At 46.1% G+C, this 26,053-nt stretch overlaps 1 protein-coding gene across 2 annotated transcripts in view; it reads right to left on the bottom strand.

The window, feature by feature from the left end:
• Positions 1 to 26,053, bottom strand: part of HIP1R (huntingtin interacting protein 1 related) — a 315,167-nt gene that overhangs the window by 80,639 nt on the left and 208,475 nt on the right. For both annotated transcript variants that reach the window (XM_063964565.1, XM_063964563.1), the window contains exons 9-13: positions 24,757 to 24,814; positions 22,698 to 22,773; positions 21,610 to 21,753; positions 5,506 to 5,567; positions 5,314 to 5,386 (exon numbers count right to left, since the gene is read on the bottom strand). In XM_063964565.1, coding sequence (XP_063820635.1) covers positions 5,314 to 5,386; positions 5,506 to 5,567; positions 21,610 to 21,753; positions 22,698 to 22,773; positions 24,757 to 24,814 — 413 coding nt within the window. The remainder of the gene's footprint in view (positions 1 to 5,313; positions 5,387 to 5,505; positions 5,568 to 21,609; positions 21,754 to 22,697; positions 22,774 to 24,756; positions 24,815 to 26,053) is intronic.

The following is a 26,053-nucleotide window of genomic DNA, read 5'->3' on the forward strand; positions in this document are numbered from 1 at the left end:
GAACATACAAACTACACACAGCCATTGCGTGATGGGCACAGAACCCCCCGACCGCAGTGATGTGAGGCAGCAATGCCAATCTCCGACAGACGAACCCCTTTGAAAAGGTATTCCTGTTTATTTTTTGATATTGAGTTTAGGTGATTTTCCAGACCTTTCTATCCTCTGGAGGGAAGGTAAGGCTGTATATGAATTTCTTAGACACATGAATTATCATATTAGGCAGACTCCATGGTCCCCTGAATGAGTTACCAGTTAACTCCTTAATGGACACTTTTCTGTGTACATAAATATCTGGTATATTTACACAGATCTTCTAGCATAACAATTGCTCTACTCCTAAGGTAGAGAATTACTATAACCTCTTAAGAAGCACTATCTTAAGTTTTGGCAGCAGCTAGCAAGTTTACCCTTCAGACATAGCACAAAGACACAGGCACACTGTGGTCTATGTAATCATTCCCCTCCTCTGCCTGTAGACAACGTTGTATCCACATTAGGGTGTGCATGATGGCTGCTGAGAACCACACCACACCGAGGAAAACCAATTTGAACTAGTTTTTACTCAGATGAGTATACGTAGGGGGACATACATGGGAAACAAGCATGCTTTTTCCCAGTTTATAGTTATAAAGAACCAGCATACCAACTTCCATATTTACATATTACATAATAAGATCTGTACTAGGACCTTTTGTGCTCCAGTAGTATCACCCCACCCTACAATAAACCCCATTGCCATTTGTGGCATTGGAGTGTCCCTGGAGGAGTTAATTTGTCCCCTGCAGTGTCTGTGTAATCAGTGTGCAGTGAAATGGCTTAGTTAGCTCCGCCCCCTGTAATGGCGCCAGAGCTATGTGCTTCTTTATACTGGCAATGTTTCCTATATGGTACCAAACAGAGTATAAATACTTGTTTCCACCAAACCGCTGGCCAGTTCACGCAGGGGGGCTATGGGATCCCTTCAGGGGGAGTCCGGATGCCGCCCCTGCAATCGCACCGCACCAAGTACCGGGGAACCCCCCTAGCGGGGCCACCGGTATGTACTCACCACTCATCTCACCTTCAGGCATATGCGGTGTGCTGCATTTGTGCTCGCTAAGGAGCTGTGCCCGCGGCAACACAACCTCTCAGGACAGTGGTCCTGCAGTGGGGAAGCGGCACTGACGCCTTGCAGAGGCCAGTGACCATCCCTCCCCCCCCTTCCTCCCCCAACTCTTACAGTGCAGATATACTGTTGCCCAAACAGCATACCGAAAATAGCAAAGTTTTAAAATAAACTGAAGAAAGCTCTCTGGAGCTCCAGAGTGTGCATCCTCTCCTGAGGGCACATTTTTCTAAACTGGCTGTAGGAGGAGCCAGCACACCCAGTTGAAGAAATGTAAAGTGCATCGGCTCCTTTGAACCCCATCTATACATCATCGTACTAAGTGACCCAAGTATCCCTTATGGATGCTAGAGAAAATGGAGAATAATGAGAATGCGCTCAAGTCAGAAACCCTACAAGCTGAGGCGATGGTGAGAAGAAACAGTTTTCAAGGTGAAAGCCCACCATCTTCAAAGGTAGCAGCTTGGAAACCCTGGAGTACCAATGAGAGGTCACAGAGCCACCGGAGGGACAAACAGAGGCTGGAAGGGTAGAACACATTGTAAGGAGGTCTGGACATCTGGAAGTAAAGCTACCTTCCACTGGAAAAAGACAAAGCGCCGAGATCTGGGCCTTAATACGAAAGGCGAAGACTCACCAATTCAGCTTGTAGAATCAACAAAATTCAAGATAAAGAAAAAAACAGGAATTAAACCCCAGGACAGAGCACCAGACAAAATAAGTCAGACCTAATAATAATTCGTAGCGGAAGAAGGTCTGCAAAGTACGTATCACCAGAGAAAAGAAGCTGAAAGCTCTCGACAGGGACCCGGAGAAAGCAGGTCTGGCCAGAGCAGAAGATGCCATCCGGAGTCAATGGAGAGGCCCCATAGTTTGTATACAAAGGCCAATACGGCCAATCCGGAGCAACAAGAGTGATGATGTCGCCTTCCTTCTTCAGATTCTGGATGACCCAAGGGATCACGAAGGCAGGAGGAAAATGTAAAGAAGCGTAAATGTCCACAGAACCATCAGAGCGTCCACCAGGGGTTCACTATGGTATGCCGGTGGTCGGGCATTCGGCGACCAGCATACCGGCGCCGGGAGCCCGACCGCCGGCTTACCGACAGTGTGGCGAGCGCAAATGAGCCCCTTGCGGGCTCGCTACGCGCGCCACGCTATTTTATTCTCCCTCCAGGGGGGTCGTGGACCCCCATGAGGGAGAATAAGTGTCGGTATGCCGGCTGTCGGGATCCCGTCAGTCGGCATACTGAAGACCACCCTCCCCCAGAAGGGCCCCTGTATCCCTGGTGCGGAAGCAGTAGTGAGGGAGTTTGTGACTATGGCATCATCAGGTACATGTCTGAGCGAATGCCACGATGCACCATTATGTGAACAACTTCAGGGTGAAGAGACCATTCTCCTGAATGTACATCCCGGTGGCTAGGAAAGTCCATCCCCCAGTTTTGTATGCCCAGAATGTGAACCGCTGACAGCGGCAGGAGAGCTGTTCGGCCCACCAAAGAATGAAGCCAACTTCTTTCATGGCACTTTTGTTCTGAAGATTTACATAAGCAACTGCCGTTGCATTGTTGGACTGAACGTTGACCAGCCTGTGATGAAGGAGAATCTTGGCGTGACAAAGAACAATGGATCACTTCCCAAGCTATCCACTGATCCTGAATGGGGTGCTAACAAGTCACCGCTCCCAAACTATGAAGGTTCACATTGGTCATAAGATGGACTGAATCCTGGATCCAGAAGGGATGTTCTTTGTCCATGTGCGAGGACTGGAGCTACCACATGAAGAAGCGACACACCTTCCGAGATAGAAGGATCTATAGATGTGTGTGGGTCCCATCGGGTGAGGGCCTCCAGCTGAAGAAACCTGAAATTGAACTGGCCGTATTCTACCATGTCAAAGGTGGAGACTAGAGTGCTGAAGATCTGCATGCAGGAACGGACACACTGCCTGATGTAGAAAAGTCTGAATCTTGTCCCGTAAAGCACGTAGCTTTTCATTGGGAAGAAACACTCGCTGAACCCAGGACACTCACTGAACCCACCTTGAACAATAATTCCGATCTATGGGTACCCTTACTAAAGACCTTCCCAAAAAGTGTTCAACCAGCGGTTTAACAGCTTAACAAGCCAAGCAGATGCCTGAGGTGGCATAAATAGACATAAATAAGTTTTTAAACTTCCTGTAGGTAGGGTCCGCAAGAGACGCTGTGTTTGGGATAGGCAAAGATGTGAATTTAACCAATCGGCAAATATGGGTATGCATTAGTGCCAGAGTGTCCCTACTTACTGTAGCCAGGCTTCTGCCAGGAGGTATGGAGAGAATCCCAGTGGCGCTCAATACATACAAAATTATAATACAAAAAAAAATAATAATAATAATAATAATATAAAAAAAAAATATAGAGAGAGAGAGAGTGTGTGTGTGAGTAGGGGTTCTAGCGACCAAAGGTGTGGTATTTAAAAAAATATTTTGTCAACACACAAAGTATATTTGTGCTTGAATAAAAATATTTTTTTTTACAATACTATAAAAAATGACAAGAATATTGTTAAAAATGTATAAAAAGAAATGGCTGTATAAAAGTCAACGTACAATGCATTACATGCAACTCCTATTAAAGTGCAAATTGCAAAATTATCCAAGTAGAGAAAATAAGGTTTAAGAATCTTAACTGATTCAGCAGGTGGTCTCTAGGGAAAGGCCCAACGCGTTTCGTCTGACTTCTTTATGGGGTCAATGAAGAAGTCAGAGACGAAACGCGTTGGTGCTTTCCCTAGAGACCTACTGCTGAACCAGTTAAGAGTCTTAAGCCTTATTTTCTCTACTTGGATAATTTTGCACTTTGCAGCCAATCCGGAGCAACAAGAGTGATGATGTCGCCTTCCTTCTTCAGAATCTGGATGACCCAAGGGATCATGAAGGCAGTAGGAAAATGTAAAGAAGCGTAAATGTCCACAGAACCATCAGAGCGTCCACCAGAAGGGCCCCTGTATCCCTGGTGCGGAAGCAGTAGTGAGGGAGTTTGTGACTGTGGCATCATCAGGTACATGCCTGAGGACCTTGGCATGACCCTTGGAAGCCATGACAACTAAAGCCAGGGGGTACCCCCACATGCTGTATTGGGCTGGTGTGTATAAAATATGGGAGGCAATGAATGTAGAAAGCACCACAAATAAACAAGTGGAGCTATAGTATAAATAACTGTCAGGGCAATATATACTAGAAATTTGACAGTTAAAAACCAGTAACTCAAATATAAAAGAATGAAAAGAAGAGAGAAGTATAACTAGTAAAAAAAAAAGTAAAGATAATGCACACACAGAATTACATTCAAGCCAATAGAAATGGGCACTGAGATCAACAACCAATCCCATAAGGGAAGGAAGGTGCTGTACAGTAGTTTAGTACCTAGTGCGATGCATAAGGGAGGCAGGAGCCAGTATGTGTCCCTCTCTCTTTAATGCAGGAGGCGGCACTATAAAATGGCCACTCAGCATTCCAGGAGTATAGGAAGAGTAGCAGCAGCAGCCCTTTTGGCAGGTTGCCTAGTGCGGGGAGGGCAAATATCTGTAGAGGGGCTAATGGAGAAAGCTAACCTCTTCCTCCTGGCTAAAAACCCTAGGGAAATGGCCACTGGATTAAACAGTGCCCTATTGCCTAGATACCCTGTTGGTCTAGTGGGGAGGGTGCAGAGAAGACCTGGCCCTCACTTGCCAGCACCGCCGATGGCTTCCCACACCGGTGGTGAAAGCCGCGATGTGTGTGGCTCCCTGTATGCAGGAAGACCTGCACCCTGCTTTGCCAGCTGCAGCTTTGCTCCTGAGGTGTGCTCTGGAGCTGGCTGGGGATGCTAAAACCCAGCACTCCAACCTCCGGGACTGAGGAATTGTTGGAAGCAGTGGGGGAGTCTATGACACTAACCTGCTGCCCGCTCAGTGAATAAAACAAAAGTAAAGAATGAGGCTGCTTAGCAGCAAAGCCAAAGCCTTGTCCACTCCTTGGGCACCAGACTAAAACTGGTCCTATGGGCTGAGAAGGTGGGGGTATAGAGTAGAGGGAGCCTGAACTGTTGGGAAAGAAAAAATTAATTGTTTGGTGCCCAGGCTCCACTGCTCCACTCCATGCCCAAGGTGATACCTGTGGCTGAAAAGAGAAAGCAAGGTTCTTCATCACGGTCAACCATTCATCTATATATCCTCACCTCTAATTTTATTTTCTCCAATTCAGAACGCAGCATCTCAATTTCTTTTTTCAAGTTTTCTATTTGAAGATCCCTTGAAACAATAAAATGATGAGGATTATTATACTCTGCTACAATAATGTCCAGAAAACGAGTAATAGATCTGTAGTTGGAATAGGCAATTTAGAAGAGATTAATAAATAGAATCTCTACCTGTCATCAATCACAAGACCATTTGGAGGACCAAACGTTTGTTGAAAGATGTCCTCTACGACCTAAAAATAAGTAAGAAAATCAGGTATATTGGCATTTATAAAAAATTTTGCTGTTGCCTTAAAGAATGAATACCTTTCTTAACCAAATAAAGTAGTATATATTATATTATGCAGTGATCAACAGTGTTCATATAAGTAAAAAGTAATTACAATAAAATTATCTGTTCATTTATAGATTTCTTTTATATAAAGACTAGCTGTTGTACCGGTTCTACGCACGGGAGTTTCTGATTTTCACGGTTGTAAATATAAATGAGTGTTAAAAATCTGGAAAATCTAGAGAGATGTAAATTTGAGATGTCTTAATGTAAGTAAATATTAATCCATAGTACTTGGTGTTACCTGAGGAGCACCAGTAGCAGATACGGTAAAAAATGACAGGAGCATTTTTGGAGTTTACAGAAATTCTACACACTGGAGGTGCAATCCAAATTTTGATCCGAGTGTCCATTTGGGCGTTACAGTTTACGCAAAGCAAGCCACACATCGGTAATGATGTCATTATGTCAACCCACTTTTCATCCCCTTAGGGGAGGTTTATTAAAATTCTAATGACGTAGTTTTCCTATTTCCCACCAGCAGAATACCTGTGTTAAATTTCAGCTTCCGAACGTATTGGGAAGCAAGAGAATTACTGATGAGTCAGTCATTTATATTGTGTAATCAATACACAATTGTAAAAATTCCCATAACTCCCACTAAGGGGGATATTCAATTATTGTCGGAAACTGCCATCTTGTCGGAAAGGCAGCAGTTTCCAACTGGTTTAGGTCGTAAGGGGTCCCCCGACCTATTCAATACTGCCCCCTTTTTACCGACAAGTCGGGAAATCCGTCCTGTCGGAATGCACGCGTATCCGCCGATCCCCGTGTATTGTCGGAAGCGCGGCCAAATCAGACAGGTTTTAGCCTTATTTTTCGACTATGCCAATCCGAGTTAAATAAACACTAAATTTATGGTAAGAACTTACCGTTGTTAAATCTTTCAGCGAGGTACACTGGGCTCCACAGGGAATTACATTGGGGTGTAGAGTAGGATCTTGATCCGAGGCACCAACAGGCTCAAAGCTTTGACCTTCTTCCCAGAAAGCATAGTGCCGCCTCCTCTATAACCCCGCCTCCGTGCACAGGAGCTCAGTTTTTTGTTAACCAGTCCAATGCAGTAGCAGGCAAAAGAGACGACAACTGTCAGAAGCCACATATACCACACTCGCACGACAGGAGAGAGTGTCAGCGTCTAATGCCTTACCAACCCAAATAAGCTAAGTGTGTCAGGGTGGCGCCCTGTGGAGCCCACTGTACCTCGCAGAAAGATTTAACAACGGTAAGTTCTTACCATAAATCTTGTTTTCTGCTGCGGGGTACACTGGGCTCCAAAGGGAATAACATTGGGGATGTCCTAAAGCAGCTCCTTATGGGAGGGGATGCACTGTAGCGGGCATAAGAACCCGGCGTCCAAAAGAAGCATCCTGGGAGGCGGAAGTATCGAAGGCATAGAACCTTATGAATGTGTTCACTGAGCCGCCCAAGAAGGTCCAATCGACAGAGTAGAATGGGCCTTAATGGTAGCAGGAGCTGGAAGGCCAGCCTGTACATAAGCATGTGCAATCACCATTCTAATCCATCTGGCCAGGGTCTGCTTGTGAGCAGGCCAGCCACGTTTGTGAAAACCAAAAACAAAAAAGAGAAATCAGACTTCCTGATGGAGGCAGTTCTCTTCACGTAGATACAGAGAGCCTGTACCACATCCAAAGACCACTCTTTGGAAGACAATTCAGGAGAGGCAAAAACCGGAACCACAATCTCCTGATTAAAGTGGAAAGACGACACCACCTTAGGTAAATACCCGGGACGTGTTCTAAGAACCGACTGATCACGGTGAAAAATCAGATAGTGTGACCTACAAGACAAGGCACCCAAATCAGATCCCCGTCTAGCAGAGGCAATAGCCAGTAGAAACACTACCTTAAGAGAAAGCCACTTAAGGTCTGCAGATCCAAGAGGCTCAAACAGAGACCCTTGCAACGCCTCCAAAACCAACGACAAGTCCCAAGGGGCCACAGGCGGGACTTAGGGAGGTTGAATCCACAACACACCCTGAGTGAACGTATGTACATCAGGTAAAGTCGTAATTTTTCTCTGGAACCAAACCGACAAGGCAGAAATATGAACCTTGATGGAGGCCAGACGAAGGCCCAAGTCCAGGCCCTGTTGTAGAAAGGCCAAAAGTTTGGCCGTACTAAACTTCAAAGCGTCATGATTGTTAGATGCACACCAAGCAAAGTAGGAATTCCAGACCCTATGGTAAATACAAGCAGAAGCCAGTTTCCGGGCCATCAACATGGTTTGAATGACCGCCTCAGAAAATCACTTGGCCCTCAAGACGGAAGCTTCAAGAGTCACGCCATCAAAGCCAACCGGGCTAAATCCTGATATACACAGGGGCCCTGAACGAGGAGATCTGGGTGCTGTGGAAGTAGAAGGGGACGCTCTATTGAGAGACCCTGAAGATCTGAGAACCAATGCCGCCTGGGCCACGCGGGAGCGATCAGAAGTAGAAGTCCTCCTTCTTGCTTGAACTTCCTTATTACTCTGGGCAGGAGTGACACCGGAGGGAACACGTATGGCAGCTGAAAGTTCCATGGAATTGCCAGTGCGTCCACGAACGCTGCTAGAGGATCCCTTGTCCTTGCTCCGAAGACCGGAACCTTGTGATTTTGTCGAGACGCCATCAGGTCCACATCTGGAAGGCCCCACCTGTCCACGAGGAGTTGAAACACTTCTGGATGGAGACTCCACTCTCCGGCGTGTACGTCCTGACGACTAATAAAGTCCGCTTCCCAGTTTAGGACCCCCGGAATGAATACTGCCGATATGGCTGGCAGATGGCGTTCCGCCCACTGAAGAATCCATGATACTTCCCTCTTTGCTTCGAGTGCCGCCTTGATGATTGATGTATGCCACCATGGCGGCGGCGTTCGACTGTACTTGAACAGGTCTGTTCTGTATTAAATGCTGGGCCAAGTTCAATGAGTTGAACATCACCCGCAATTCCAGAATGTTTATCGTGAGGAGAGACTCCTCCTTGGTGCACCGACCCTGAAGTGAATGTTGCTCCAACACCACCCCCCAACCTCTCAGACTGGCTTCCGTCGTCAGAAGGACTCAGTTGGAGATCCAGAAGGGACGACCCCTGCTCAATCGTTGGTCCTGAAGCCACCAGCTCAATGACAGACGGACCTCTGGAGACAAGGAGATCATTTGAGACCTGATCCGGTGAGTCAGGCCGTCCCACTTTGCAAGAATCAGCTTCTGCAGAGGGCAGGAATAGAATTGAGCGTACTCCACCATGTCGAAAGACGACACCATGAGACCTAGCACTTGCATCGCCGAATGTATCGACACTTGCGGACGAGATAGGAAGCATTGAATCCTGTCCTGAAGCTTCAGGACTTTCTCCTGAGACAAGAACAACCGCTGGTTGTGAGTGTCCAACAACGCCCCCAGGTGCACCATGCTCTGAGCAGGGACCAGGGAAGATTTCTTCCAGTTGATGAGCCACCCGTGGGCTTGCAGAAACTGGATAGTCAGATCCAGATGGCGTAGGAGAATTTCTGGGGAATTTGCCGGGATCAACAAGTCGTCCAGGTACGGCAGGATCCTGACCCCTTGACGGCGGAGCACAGCCGTCATTACCGCCATGACCTTGGTGAAGACTCGCAGAGCCGTGGTCAAACCAAAAAGTAACGCCCGAAATTGGTAATGGAGGTTGCCAACTGCAAACCTCAGGTATTGCTGATGCGACATTGCAATGGGAATATGCAGGTAAGCATCCTGTATGTCCAGGGAGACCATATAATCCCCAGGTTCCAATGCCATAACAATAGAACGAAGAGTTTCCATACGAAACTTGTAGAACCTCACAAATTTGTTCAAGGAATTGAGGTTGAGAATGGGCCGGGAGGACTCATTCGGTTTCGGGACTAGGAACAGCGGTGAATAGTACCCCTTGCCTCTCTGAGCCAGAGGCACCTGTGCTACCACTCCTGTGTCCGGGAGGGACTGTACCACCGAATGAAGAGTTTTTGCCTTCACCTGATCTGAAGGGACGTCTGTCAGGAAATCTCGATGAGGGGGATGATTTTTGAAGGATACGGCGTAACCTCGAGTGACGACTTCCCGTACCCAGACATCGGAAGTGGTCTTTAACCATTCCCTGGGTATACCCTAGAAGTCTGCCCCCCACCCTGGTATCCCCCAGAGAGAGGCCCGCCCCGTCATGCGGCAGTCTTAGAAGCAGGCTGGCGGGCAGCCCAGGCCCGTTTGGGCTTATTGGGTTTGGAAGTGCGAGCCTGTTTCGGGTACGCCTGACCCTTTGCTTTCCCTGAAGGATGAAAGGAGCGAAAGGAAGTACTCAGCCTTCGGTCCCGAAGGAGCAGTACTAGGTAGACAAGCTATTTTAGCAGAAGCTAAATCAGCCACTATCTTGTTGAGGTCTTCTCCAAAAAGGATGTCTCCCTTAAAAGGGAGTACCTCCAGGGTTTCTTAGAGTCCAGTTCCACGGACTAGGACCGCAACCATAGGATCCGGCGAGCCAGTATGGACGTAATAGAAGCCTTGGCCGCCAGAATACCGGCATCAGAAGCCGCCTCTTTAATGTAATGAGAAGCTGTGACAATATACAATAAGCATTGTCTAGCATAATCAGAAGCGTTGGAAGACATCTCAGCTTCCAACTCCTGAGCCCACGCTTCAATAGCCTCTGCAGCCCATGTCGCTGCAATGGTGGGCCGATGCGCAGCACCTGCTAGAGTGTAAATTGCCTTTAAACAACCCTACACGTGCTTAACTGTCGGTTCTTTCAGAGATGTGACGGTAGTTACTGGCTGAGGATATCACCAGCCGCGCCACCTGCGAATCCACTGGCGGGGGTGTTTCGCAATTTTTACTTCGCTCCGCAGCAAGGGGATAGCGAGCCAGCATCTTCCTGTGAGGCGTGAATTTCTTTCCTGGATTTTCCCAGGACTCCTGACGTATGTCAACTCAATGATCAGAATGAGGTAAAACTTGTTTAACCACTTTCTGACGTTTACATCTGTCCGGTTTCTTAGGGGCAGCATCAGGCTCCGGATCATCAGTAATTTGAAGAATGAGCCTGATAGCCTCCAACAAGTCAGGAACATCCACCTATGAAACAGAATACCCATCTGAAGCGTCAGTATCAGAATCTGTGGGGTCAGTATAAATGCCATCCTCATCAGACGAGGTGTCTGGGACGTTGGTGGATTGTGAGGAAGTAACGGCCCGCTTAGAGAACCCTTTGGACTTAGGGGGGCGAGGGTTAGACTTCTGAGTAGTCAGTGATTGGTTCAATTGCTGTAACTGAGCAGTTTATTTGTCCATGGCGGGTTAACCGCAGGGACCATAAGCGGTTGTACCGGCGCAGGAGGTCCCATAGGGGGCGTTAGTCTAGTTACCAGCGTATTCAATAGCGTGGAGAAAGTAGTTCCTTATCCCCCCGTTGCTACGATCCCACTGGGGGGATAAGGAACCCCCAGAACCTGAACCCTCAGCTGCTATATTTTCCTCAAATGTGTCTGCAGCGGCACAACCACACAATGTGGGATCAGCCCCAGCACCATTGCCCTTTGTAGCCGACATATCCGAAAGCTCAATGCAGGGCAACCCAGTACAATATCAGCAGCACAATACCTGACAAGAACCCCCTGTGCAGTGTATCAGCACAAACAGAGAATTCAAGAGGTATATGGTGACTAAAAATCAAAGAGTAAAATACACACTGAGTATATCTTGTGAAACACCTATATTAAATGATAAACCTGACGCACCTAGCCCCCTCAAGTTATAGAATATAGGGATAGCAATCTGAGTGAGATACACGAAATGGAGGTCACATAGCAGCTATATGCACACACACGGTCACATTGTACAAAGCAGAAATTATGACATGCAATAAAACTGCACTGGACTAGCAATACAAAGTAGTACTAAGTATAGCTATAAACTCAATAGATATAACAATGCACAGTAAAGACTGGATATATATCACAGGGTACTTGTACTATATAACCCTGACTAAATGCACTCTTTCTTAACTAACACTGTCAGCAGACATGTAGAATACTTAAGTGTCCTGTAAAATGCACAGCGCTGACATGCAGGCGGCTTTACGGAGGAGGATTTGCCCAAACAGTCCCAGGATCAGCTCAGCTTCACCTAATGGCGCCCAAACGCTGACAGGGAGTGAAGGAGAGAGAGATATGCAGCTCTAAGGCGGGAACATTTACTCTAAATGGTGCCCTGGGGCTGGGGGAGGGGCTACAGGTCAAAGCCTTATCCCCCTGCTGGACTTCACCACCAGGTACTGTGGCCTATGTAATAAATGTTGTTGTTGTTTTTTTTTTATCAATCCTGACCTGTGCCCTTGCCCTGGTGGTATAGTGGGGTCCCTGTACTGCCACAGTGTCAACGCCAGCGCGCGCGGCCCGCTTCCCACTGGCCGTGCGGGATCGCAATTTACAACGGGTCCCGTCTGAGGGACCCACTTACGTCCTCCCTGAGTGCAGCCACGCGATCCTGGAGAGCAGCGGTGGTGTGTGTGACTAACTTGAGAGAAACCGGAGCCTCCGCTGTAGGTACTCGGCAACCAGGGCGCAGGAGTGTACAGCGCCGCTGGGCTCGGTGATGGAGCTGCAGAAGATGATGTCTGACTGACATCTAACACTTACAGTGCCTCTACTGCAGCCCTTGAAGTCTTCATTTTTCACTTTAAAAGCTCTTCTCAGGGCTGCTGGAGCAGCCCACCTGTTGTATGCCTCCACTGCATGGCACCAACTACAAAACTGAGCTCCTGTGCACGGAGGCGGGGTTATAGAGGAGGCGGTGCTAAGCATTCTGGGAAGAAGGTCAAAGCTTTTAGCCTGTTGGTGCCTCGGATCAAGATCCTACTCTATACCCCAATGTCATTCCCTGTGGAGCCCAGTGTACCCCGCAGCAGAAAGTCGGATTGGCATTGTCGGGAAAGTGCCAAACCTGTTGGGTTTGGCCGACCAAAGAACACTCACATGTCGGATCCGACATGAATTGAATACACCCCTAAGTACCAGTGATGATATACCAGGCAAATATAATCACATCATTTACTTGTAGCTATAGTTTATTGTTGTTTTTCCAGCACAAACATATTCCACAATGCTGTACAAACAGGGAGACCAACTTGAATATATAATGATTAACAGAATTACAGGGATATTCAGAAATAGTGAGTGCTAGAAATTAGTTAGAATAGCTGAGGTAGTGCATTTCAGAGCACAGGTGCAGCCCAAGAGAAGTATTGGAGACAGGATGGTGAAGTGGTGATAAGGTTGGCAGATTGGTGAGAATGGGTAGGGAGGTAAGCAGAGGAAAAAAAGGGCACTGCACTGCAGATGGCTGCACAGATGAGGAAATGTTTTTGTTAACATTACATCCTAGATGAAAAGGGCAGTCTAGTACAGTGACTGGCAGCATTCGTTGGTACTATTAGTAAAGAGAGACCAGTCTGGCAGACGCATTCCAAATAGATGCGACACCAAGAGGGGAATCCTTTTAAGAGTGCTCATTTTTCGACCGAAAACAAAAAGGGGTTATTATTACGATTTCAGCCTTATTGACATTATCCAATTACTGTATAGGCCGCTTTTTTGGCTAAAAATATCCTGTTTTTAGGTGAAAACACATGGGATCTGGGATAAGGTCTCAGATCTATGTTTTTTTATGAAAACAATGTCTCTATGGTCTAGTTCTCGTGAATTTTTCCATAATCCCCGATAAATGCCGTCTTGTCAGGGCTAATTGGATAGGACCTGGTGGATAGACCCTGGGGGGAGGGGGCAATTGGATACCCCAAACTTAGTTAATGGAAAGACAGCTATTAAAGGGGATAACAATATCTGTGGCATGAAATAAGCACATACATTAATTGTTTAAATGAAGAAATTTAAACAGGGATACTGGAAATGTTTTTGAGGCGGAGATCAGATGGTTTTGCAACAGGGTGACTAATGGGAATAGAGAATATCAAATAAAACCTAAACTTGAAGGCTTTTGTTTAGGAGCGATGGCAGTAATGTCTCATCTCCACCCAAACAGAGCGTTTATATGTAGGAGTGTTAATGGAATAAGTTTCACTCCGCACTGTATATACAAGACATAGCCCACATATTAGGATAACAGAGCTATGAGCAAGCTCAGTGTTAGACCTATTCACACTTTGCTCTCATATTTTTGCTTGTTTACAATTGTGACTATGCAAACATTGACACAATGTCCCCAAAAGTATAAAGGGATTATGGGGAAGATAATACATATAACAGCACTTTTTTGAAGGCCTGTACACACTAGGCGATATAGTAAGCGATATCGCTCATTATTATCCTCCTGAGCGATATCGCTAACTATAATCGCCCAGTGTGAATACTGCAGGCAATGGCCGATGTGTGGTCATGGGGGTCGTTAACGACACCCTCCGTCGGCTTTGCATGCAGATAAATCTTGACAATATCGTCAGATGCTGAATGTTTGGGTTGGGCGTGGCATGATGTCCCTGTGCGATATCGCGCAGTGTGTACGCACACGTCAGTCGGCCAGGCACACGTCAGTCGGCACGAATCGCCTAGTGTGTATGCACCTTTAAATGGAGAACTCTGATAGCAGTCTAGTAATCATGCCTTAATGTTTGTACTTGACAAGAACAAAGAACATAAAAATAAGAATTTACTCACCGGTAATTCTATTTCTCGTAGTCAGTAGTGGATGCTGGGACTCCGTAAGGACCATGGGGAATAGCGGCTCCGCAGGAGACTGGGCACAACTATAAAGAAAGCTTTAGGTCTAACTGGTGTGCACTGGCTCCTCCCACTATGACCCTCCTCCAGACTTCAGTTAGGATACTGTGCCCGGAAGAGCTGACACAATAAGGAAGGATTTTGAATCCCGGGTAAGACTCATACCAGCCACACCAATCACACCGTATAACTCGTGATAAAATACCCAGTTAACAGTATGATAACAACTGAGCCTCTCAACAGATGGCTCAACAATAACCCTTTAGTTAAGCAATAACTATATACAAGTATTGCAAACAATCCGCACTTGGGATGGGCGCCCAGCATCCACTACAGACTACGAGAAATAGAATTACCGGTGAGTAAATTCTTATTTTCTCTGACGTCCTAAGTGGATGCTGGGACTCCGTAAGGACCATGGGGATTATACCAAAGCTCCCAAACGGGCGGGAGAGTGCGGATGACTCTGCAGCACCGAATGGGCAAACTCTAGGTCCTCCTCAGCCAGGGTGTCAAACTTGTAGAATTTAGCAAACGTGTTTGACCCCGACCAAGTAGCTGCTCGGCAAAGTTGAAGAGCCGAGACCCCTCGGGCGGCTCACCTTCCTCGTGGAATGGGCTCTCACTGATTTAGGATGCGGCAGTCCAGCCGCAGAATGTGCAAGCTGAATCGTACTACAGATCCAGCGAGCAATAGTCTGCTTTGAAGCAGGTGCACCCAACTTGTTGGGCACATACAGGATAAATAGCGAGTTAGTCTTTCTGACTCCAGCTGTCCTGGAAACATATATTTTCAGGGCCCTGACTACGTCCAACAACTTGGAAGCCTCCAAGTCTTTTGTAGCCGCAGGCACCACGATAGGTTGGTTCAGATGAAAAGCTGATACCACTTTAGGGAGAAACTGGGGACGAGTCCTCAATTCTGCCCTATCCATATGGAAAATCAGATAAGGGCTTTTACATGACAAAGCTGCCAATTCTGATACACGCCTGGCCGAAGTCAAGGCCAACAACATGACCACTTTCCACGTGAGATATTTCAAATCCACGGTTTTCAGTGGCTCAAACAAATGTGACTTTAGGAAATCCAACACCACGTTGAGATCCCAAGGTGCCACTGGAGGCACAAAAGGGGGCTGAATATGCAGCACTCCCTTAACAAAAGTCTGAACTTCAGGTAGTGAAGCCAATTCTCTCTGGAAGAAAATCGATAGTGCCGAAATCTGGACCTTAATGGAACCCAATTTAAGGCCTATAGTCACCCCTGACTGTAGGAAGTGCAGGAAACGGCCCAGCTGAAATTCCTCCGTTGGGGCCTTCCTGGCCTCACACCACGCAACATATTTTCGCCATATGCGGTGATAATGGTTTGCGGTTACTTCTTTCCTAGCCTTAATCAGCGTAGGAATGACTTCCTCCGGAATGCCCTTTTCCTTCAGGATCCGGTGTTCAGCCGCCATGCCGTCAAACGCAGCCGCGGTAAGTCTTGGAACAGACAGGGCCCCTGCTACAGCAGGTCTTGTCTGAGCGGTAGAGGCCATGGGTCCTCTGAGATCATTTCTTGAAGTTCCGGGTACCAAGCTCTTCTTGGCCAATCCGGAACAATGAGTATAGTTCTTACTCCTCTTCTCCGTATTATCCTCAGTACCCTTGGTATGAGAGGAAGAGGAGGGAACACATAAACCGACCGGTACACCCACGGTGTCACTAGAGCGTCCACAGCTATCGCCTGCGGGTCTCTTGACCTGGCGCAATACTTTTCTAGCTTTTTGTTTAGGCGGGACGCCATCATGTCCACCTGTGGCCTTTCCCAACGGTTTACAATCATTTGAAAGACTTCTGGATGAAGTCCCCACTCTCCCGGGTGGAGGTCGTGCCTGATCAGGAAGTCTGCTTCCCAGTTGTCCACTCCCGGAATGAACACTGCTGACAGTGCTAACACGTGATTTTCCGCCCATCGGAGAATCCTTGTGGCTTCTGCCATTGCCGTCCTGCTTCTCGTGCCGCCCTGTCGGTTTACATGGGCGACCGCCGTGATGTTGTCTGACTGGATCAGTACCGGCTGGTTTTGAAGCAGGGGTTTTGCCTGACTTAGGGCATTGTAAATGGCCCTTAGTTCCAGAATATTTATGTGCAGGGAAGTCTCCTGACTTGACCATAGTCCTTGGAAGTTTCTTCCCTGTGAAGATGAGCACTCTGCAGCCACCACAGCAGACACCCCCTTGTCCTTGGAGACAGGGTTATCAGCCGATGCATCTGAAGATGCGATCCGGACCACTTGTCCAACAGGTCCCACTGAAAGGTTCTTGCATGAAACCTGCCGAATGGAATCGCTTCGTAGGAAGCTACCATCTTTCCCAGGATCCGCGTGCAGTGATGCACAGACACCTGTTTTGGTTTTAGGAGGCCTCTGACTAGAGATGACAGCTCCTTGGCCTTCTCCTCCGGGAGAAACACTTTTTTCTGTTCTGTGTCCAGAACCATCCCCAGGAACAGTAGACGTGTCGTAGGGACCAGTTGTGACTTTGGAATGTTTAGAATCCAGCCGTGCTGTTGTAGCACCTCCCGAGATAGTGCTACCCCGACCAAAAACTGCTCTCTGGACATCGCCTTTATCAGGAGATCGTCCAAGTACGGGATAATTAAAACTCCCTTCTTTCGAAGGAGTATCATCATTTCGGCCATTACCTTGGTAAAGACCCTCGGAGCCGTGGATAGACCGAACGGCAACTTCTGGAATTGGTAATGACAATCCTGTACCACAAATCTGAGGTACTCCTGGTGAGGATGGTAAATGGGGACATGCAGGTAAGCATCCTTGATGTCCAGTGATACCATGTAATCCCCCTCGTCCAGGCTTGCAATAACCGCCCTGAGCGATTCCATCTTGAACTTGAATTTTTTTATATATGTGTTCAAGGATTTCAAATTTAAAATGGGTCTCACCGAACCGTCCGGTTTCGGTACCACAAACATTGTGGAATAGTAACCCCGTCCTTGTTGAAGTAGGGGTACCTATACTATCACCTGTTGTGAATACAGCTTGTGAATTGCCTGTAACACTGCCTCCCTGCCTGAGGGAGTGGTTGGCAAGGCAGATTTGAGGAAACGGCGGGGGGGAGACGTCTCGAATTCCAGCTTGTACCCCTGAGATACTATCTGAAAAATCCAGGGATCCACCCGTGAGCGAGCCCACTGATTGCTGAAATATTTGAGACGGGCCCCCACCGTACCTGGCTCCGCCTGTGGAGCCCCAGCGTCATGCTGTGGACTTAGAGGAAGCGGGGGAGGACTTTTGCTCCTGGGAACTGGCTGTATGCTGCAGCTTTTTTCCCCTATCTCTGCCTCTGGGCAGAAAGGACGCGCCTTTAACCCGCTTGCCCCTATTGGGCCGAAAGGACTGTACCTGATAATACGGTGCTTTCTTTGGCTGTGAGGGAACATGGGGTAAAAATGTAGACTTCCCAGCTGTTGCTGTGGAAACGAGGTCCGAGAGACCATCCCCGAACAACTCCTCACCCTTATAAGGCAGAACTTCCATGTGTCTTTTGGAATCTGCATCTCCTGTCCACTGCCGAGTCCATAACCCTCTCCTGGCAGAAATGGACATTGCACTAATTTTGGATGCCAGCCGGCAAATATCCCTCTGTGCATCCCTCATGTTTAAAGTGCGTCTTTTATATGCTCTACGGTTAGCAATATAGTGTCCCTGTCTAGGGTATCTATATTTTCTGACAGGGAATCTGACCATACAGCTGCAGCACTGCACATCCAGGCTGAAGCAATAGCTGGTCTCAGTATAACACCTGTGTGTGTATATATAGATTTCAGGATAGCCTCCTGCTTTCTATCAGCAGATTCCTTCAGGGCGGCCGTATCCGGAGACGGTAGTGCCACCTTCTTTGACAAGCGTGTGAGCGCTTTATCCACCCTAGGGGATGTTTCCCAACGTGACCTATCCTCTGGCGGGAAAGGGTACGCCATTAGTAACCTCTTAGAAATTACCAGTTTCTTATCAGGGGAAGCCCACGCTTCTTCACACACTTCATTTAACTCCTCAGATGGAGGAAAAGCTACTGGTAGTTTTTTCTCTCCAAACATAATACCCTTTTTTGTGGTACCGGGGGTAACATCAGAAATGTGCAACACATTTTTCATTGCCTCAATCATGTAACGTGTGGCCCTACTGGAAGTTACATTAGTCTCATCGTCGTCGACACTGGAGTCAGTATCCGTGTCGACATCTGTGTCTGCCATCTGAGGTAGCGGGCGTTTTAGAGCCCCTGATGGCTTTTGAGACGCCTGGGCAGGCACAGGCTGAGAAGCCGGCTGTCCCACATTAGGTATGTTGTCAAACCTTTTATGCAAGGAGTCGACACTGTCGCGTAATTCCTTCCACAGCACCATCCACTCAGGGGGTGACATCACATTTACAGGCATCTGCTCCGCCTCCACATAAGCCTCCTCATCAAACATGTCGACACAGCCGTACCGACACACCGCTAACACACAGGGAATGCTCTGACAGAGGACAGGACCCCACAAAGCCCTTTGGGGAGACAGAGAGAGAGTATGCCAGCACACACCAGAGCGCTATATAACACAGGGATCCCACTATACATGAGTGTTTTCCCTTATAGCTGCTTTTTATATATCAATATATATTTATATATCCTGCGCCTAAATTTAGTGCCCCCCCCTCTCTTTTTTACCCTTCTGTAGGTTTCAGACTGCAGGGGAGAGCCAGGGAGCTTCCTTCCAGCGGAGCTGTGAGGGAAAAATGGCGCCAGTGTGCTGAGGGAGATGGCCCCGCCCCTTTTCCGGCTGACTTCTCCCGCTTTTTCTGGAATACTGGCAGGAGTATTTTTACATCTATATAGCCTCTAGGACTATATATGATGTAGATTTGCCAGCCAAGGTGTCATATTGCCCTCAGGGCGCCCCCCCCAGCGCCCTGCACCCATCAGTGACCGGAGTGTGAGGTGTACATGAGGAGCAATGGCGCACAGCTGCAGTGCTGTGCGCTACCTTGGTGAAGACCGAAGTCTTCTGCCGCCGATTTTCCGGACCTCTTCATGCTTCTGGCTCTGTAAGGGGGACGGCGGCGCGGCTCCGGGAACGAACACCAAGGTCGGGTCCTGCGGTCGATCCCTCTGGAGCTAATGGTGTCCAGTAGCCTAAGAAGCCCAAACTACCACCTGTTAGGTAGGTTCGCTTCTTCTTCCCTTAGTCCCTCGCTGCAGTGAGTCTGTTGCCAGTAGATCTCACTGTAAAATAAAAACCTAAATATACTTTCTTTCTAGGAGCTCAGGAGAGCCCCTGGTGTGCATCCAGCTCAGCCGGGCACAAGATTCTAACTGAAGTCTGGAGGAGGGTCATAGTGGGAGGAGCCAGTGCACACCAGTTAGACCTAAAGCTTTCTTTATAGTTGTGCCCAGTCTCCTGCGGAGCCGCTATTCCCCATGGTCCTTACGGAGTCCCAGCATCCACTTAGGACGTCAGAGAAATATAGGATACATGTTCCCTTTAAATTTCAGGTTTTTTTTTTCAATAATGTGGCTGATTCAGACTGATCTGGACTAAAAAATTGTTCACATCATCCAGTGTGTACACTCTATTTGTGTGCCGCCGCGGTCGCCAGCAACATCTTCTGGTTAGCTCTACATGCAGCTCAGAGGATATCACCAACGACAGCATACTCCTGCATGTGGCCATAGACATCTTTTGCAAGACTGCACAGTGTGTACGCACTATGGTGGTCATTCCGAGTTGTTCGCTCGGTAATTTTTTTCGCATCACAGCGATTTTCCGCTTATTGCGCATGCGCAATGTTCGCACTGCGACTGCGCCAAGTAAATTTGCTATGCAGTTAGGAATTTTACTCACGCATTACGAGGTTTTTTCATCGTTCTGGTGATCGTAATGTGATTGACAGGAAGTGGGTGTTTCTGGGCGGAAACTGGCCGTTTTATGGGAGTGTGTGAAAAAACGCTACCGTTTCTAGGAAAAACGCGGGAGTGGCTGGAGAAACGGATGAGTGTCTGGGCGAACGCTGGGTGCGTTTGTGACGTCAAACCAGGAACGACAAGCACTGAACTGATCGCACTGGAAGAGTAAGTCTCGAGCTACTCAGAAACTGCTAAGTAATTTCTATTCGCAATTTTGAGAACCTTTCGTTCGCAATTTTGATAAGATAAGATTCACTCCCAGTAGGCGGCGGCTTAGCGTGTGCAATGCTGCTAAAAGCAGCTTGCGAGCGAACAACTCGGAATGAGGGCCTATATCATTTGTCAGGGAGTTCAAGGGAAACCATTACGACATTGCATCATTTGCTGGTCGTCTAATGTGTAGCCAGCAGAACAGTAGCTCGTGTTAGTGTAATACATCACCTGATGCCTATTACAATCTGATACAATATTGAGTTGATTTAGATTTCTCTTTTGTTCATTCACTTTATTTTTATCCATTAACAAAATGCAAACTATTAACACTTCTATTTTTTAAAGCATTTTTACTTTGCAGCATTTTTCACACACCTGCCTAAAACTTTTGCACAGTACTGTATCTATAAACATGAATATAAAATTCTATAAAGTAACAGGCACATTTCCCCCTTAATCTGACATGACAAACACAATGATCAAATAAGGTAAAAAGCATCAATGGTTTAGCACAGTGGTTCTCAAACTGTGTGCCACTGGACACTTGCAGGGGTGCCCTGGGTTGGTGGTCCAGGACCAATTCAAACTATTTATTGCCAATGTAACAGGCAAAACTAGTGCTTGTGGCTGCCAATCATAAAATATGTGGCCAAACAGAAGCGAATCTTGTCCCTCACCACATAATTGTGCCTAAAGATGACGTATAAACACAATTTACTTAATTTAATATTTCTTTCTAAATTTTTCAATAAGAAACATTTGACCTAGATGTTTCATGAAAGAAATTCTAATACTATAGGGTGCCGTGATTCAAAAATGTTTGGGAACCACTGGCTTAGCATATAAATTGCAATTAGTTAAAAGAATTGTTAGATTAAAAACTTAAATAGGACATAATAAAAATATAATTGCATATACACGATAACCGTACAATAAACAGGTCTAGCTTTGCGCACAGGTTTAACTACAATGACAATTTCTTAAAGATGCCTTTTATAACATGACCAAACCCACAAAACGCATAGACTGCCTTTACCTGCTGCTCCACAGGCTGAATGTTGCTGATCTCAACCAGAGATTCAGGCGGCTGCTCTTCCTCCTCTGGAGTTTCATTGGCCATAACAACTACAGGCTTCACATGTTCCTCTAATGCAGACGCTCTCAGGAAGTTGGGTGGATTCTATTAACATTAATAAAATCATTGACAGAATGTCTACATAATGTTAGATTGGTAACAATATATTGCTTGGTGTACTCTACCACATAAAATGATTATTGGTAACTGGAACACTGAAGAGATACATTTCAGAAAAAGAGGAGAGGAATTGGGTATAAGCACATAGCTGGTAGAGAAGTGTCAAAATTAAATTGGGCCCTAGGTATATAAATATACTAAAGGCTCATAAAAGCTAAAGAACAGTCATTTTCCCTATGTACACCAAATATCAGTTAGTAGAACCACTGAAGCACACTGCAGTCTATCCAAGTATAATGGCTGCCATCAGGTTTTAGGATATCCATACTTGAGCACATACTGTATGACTTAATTCAGTGGTTCTCAAACTGTGTGCCGAGGCACTCTGGGGGTGCCCTGGGGTTCTTGCAGGCGTATCCTGGGTTGGTGGTCCAGGACCAACCCAAATTATTTAAGGTCAATGCAACAGACAAAACCAGTGCTTGTAGCTTTTAATCATAGAACATGTGGACAAACAGAAGTGAATCATGTCCCTCCCAACATAAGTGAAAATATATATATATATATATATATATATATATATATATATATATATATATATATATACATACATATATATACACACACACACACATATACATACACAACAATATATATATTTTTTATTCATTACATTTTTTGTTTATTTATATTTTTTTAATTTTCATAGGAAACTTTTGGGCCTAGGGGTGCCGTAAAAGAAATGGTGGCCGATCCCCACTAAAATTCTCACTATGATCAGAAGACAGAATTAATACACATTTCACTGTAATAGAATGTGTTACATTATTATATAAATACATAAAAATAAATATATTTTGATATTACTTTACTGTAATCTTATTTAAACCTCTGATACAATTGCAAATGTAGCAATGCAGCACACTTACATCAGGAAGGCGGGGTATCTGAATAAGCCTTTTAAAGTACAGCATGTCAGAAGCTCGTTTGAAAAAAGTTTTGAGGCTGCAGAGAAAACACAATGGAACTGAAAAATATGTCTAACAAAATCACAATGACCTGTACAGCAGCTCTCGATGTATTACTATTTATTTAACTACAAATACAGTGATGGGGGGACAACACCTAAACACATCACAGCTACAGGACCACTGCATTTACACTGTTTGGATGTATGAAAGGTACTCTTTTCCAAGTTATATATTGAAATGTTAATAAGTAGAACTAAGCTTGCTTCAGACGATGATTTGGGCTCCCTTTCCTGTTATGAGTGCCAGGAACATAAGAAGGCAGCATAATCCATACAGGAGCAAGCTTAAGAACAGAAATCAAAGGTATCAGAGTACTGTAAACCAATTCTTCACACGGGGATCAGAGATCAGCAACTCTGAAACCTATCCTGGTAGTGTCAGGACGCTGCCATCTGTACCCTGTCATACTAATCTCCTCCCAAGCAAAATATTATAGATGTGATTAGAAATGAAAACGGTGTGTATTTAGGAAGGGTGTGGTATAACAGATCTACAATGTCTAGGTAGACAGTCAACATATATGGTCGACATACATTTGGCAGACATGCATACGGCCAACAAAAATAGCCGACATGCAGATACGCGTTTTTTTGGCCAAATCTTTATATTTCATATTCTGTGACTATCACCAGTAGAAATGTATACGTTCGCCACAGGTTACCATTCTGCAATACTACAATCTTTGTCCACGGGGAAAAGCAACTGTTGGAAAAACATGTGAAAACCTCCAAAGCGTATGTAGACCATTTGTGTGCCAACCATTGCCATGTCAACCATTTGTACCTGTTGACCTCAATGCTCAATACTAAATTGCATTTGTTTTTCTGACTATAAAGACAACATATATCTGAACAGAATAGCCAACAGGGTGGCAAAGTATATCAGTCACAGTTACTATACTGAGAAAAAAAAAACACCTTAAATAATAGTTCTAATTCTTATTTTGTGAGGAATGTCAGTATAACAACATTACTAGACACATAGGGGGTCATTCGGAGTTGATCGCTAGATAAAAATGTTCGCTGCGCAGCGATGATGCAAAAAGACAGCACTTCTGCGCATGCGGTGCAGTGCGCACGCGCAACGTACTTTCACAACAGCCGATGTAGTTTTACACAAGGTCTAGCGAAGCTTTTCAGTCGCACTGCTGGCCGCAGGGTGATTGACAGGAAGAGGGCGTTTCTGGGTGTCAAGTGACCGTTTTCAGGGAGTGTTTGAAAAAAACGCAGGCATGCCAGGAAAAACGAAGGCGTGGCTGGGCAAACGCAGGGCGTGTTTATGACGTCAAATCCGGAACTGAACAGTCTGAAGTGATCGCAAGCGCTGAGTAGGTCTGGAGCTACTCTGAAACTGCACAATTTTTTTGTAGTCGCTCTGCGATCCTTTCGTTCGCACTTCTGCTAAGCTAAGATACACTCCCAGAGGGCGGCGGCTTAGCGTTTGCACGACTGCTAAAAACTGCTAGCGAGCGAACAACTCGGAATGACCCCCATAGTCCTTAATATATATTCCAATAGTTAATCTATAGTGGAAATACATGTTCCCTGTTCTTCTCAGTGCTATGTAACATGACCCAGCCGTAGTGCTTTTACATTCCCTCAGAATCAGCCAATGGTATAACATGATGGGGAATGTGCAACAATCTGCACCATGCCTGGCTTGGGATAAACGCTCATCTCTGTTATACAAAAGCAGCATATCTGCAAGGTCAAAGCATAGGATTACACATTTTGCATATGCAGACAGTAAGTAAATCTGTGGAGAATCAATGTATAAATATAAAACAAAGATGTACACCACTATGCTTGATGTAAAATTTTGACCTTTTATAAATGGAAAAATGAAACAATACAACAACACACACTACAAATAGTGCCCAAGGTGTGTATGGCTAAGATTAGCAGCAAACACACCAGCGGCATACTGCGTACACAACTAGGAGGAATGTCATATACACCTGTGGAACTGCTCATGAAATCTGTCTCTGTGTCCTTGTAATGTATCCGCAGGCAGGCCTAGAATACAAAACAGAACTACTGTAGATTTCATTCTTAATTGCCACCTATTAAGTATGCACATTACTGGGCCACTACCTGCCCAAAGGCAGGATAGAAGACATTTAACAGTTTACTAGAAGACATTTACAGTAAGTTTACTATTCCTCATTCATTCATATGGATCACTTATACAGTGTACTGTATTTAATGCTAATTTGATTTTGTTCACCTGACAATAGGACAGGACGGTTTGGAAAACATATCAGCTATTCAGCAGGGAAACAGCATTTTATACAATGAGGACATACGGGTTATGAGCAATGGTTTAATATTGCGCAACACGTCACAATGCCATAATTTATTCTTATTGGCCCTCTCACAGGTAAAAAAAAAAAAAAAAAAAAAAAAAATTTACTTACCGATAATTCTATTTCTCGTAGTCCGTAGTGGATGCTGGGAACTCCGTAAGGACCATGGGGAATAGCGGCTCCGCAGGAGACAGGGCACATCTAAAGAAAGCTTTAGGATCACCTGGTGTGCACTGGCTCCTCCCCCTATGACCCTCCTCCAAGCCTCAGTTAGGATACTGTGCCCGGACGAGCGTACACAATAAGGAAGGATTTTGAATCCCGGGTAAGACTCATACCAGCCACACCAATCACACTGTACAACTTGTGATCTGAACCCAGTTAACAGCATGATAATAGAGAAGCCTCTCGACAAGATGGCTCACTACAACAATAACCCGAATTTTTTGGTAACAATAATTATGTACCAGTATTGCAGACAATCAGCACTTGGGATGGGCGCCCAGCATCCACTACGGACTACGAGAAATAGAATTATCGGTAAGTAAATTCTTATTTTCTCTGACGTCCTAGTGGATGCTGGGAACTCCGTAAGGACCATGGGGATTATACCAAAGCTCCCAAACGGGCGGGAGAGTGCGGATGACTCTGCAGCCCCCAATGAGAGAACTCCCGGTCCTCCTCAGCCAGGGTATCAACTTTGTAGAATTTTACAAACGTATTTGCTCCTGACCAAGTAACTGCTCGGCAAAGTTGTAAAGCCGAGACCCCTCGGGCAGCTGCCCAAGATGAGCCCACCTTCCTTGTGGAGTGGGCATTTACAGATTTTTGGCTGTGGCAGGCCTGCCACAGAATGTGCAAGCTGAATTGTACTACAAATCCAACGAGCAATAGTCTGCTTAGAAGCAGGAGCACCCAGCTAGTTGGGTGCATAGAGGATAAACAGCGA

Source organism: Pseudophryne corroboree, chromosome 1 (assembly GCF_028390025.1).
Source record: "Pseudophryne corroboree isolate aPseCor3 chromosome 1, aPseCor3.hap2, whole genome shotgun sequence".
In the NCBI taxonomy this organism is placed as follows: domain Eukaryota; kingdom Metazoa; phylum Chordata; class Amphibia; order Anura; family Myobatrachidae; genus Pseudophryne; species Pseudophryne corroboree.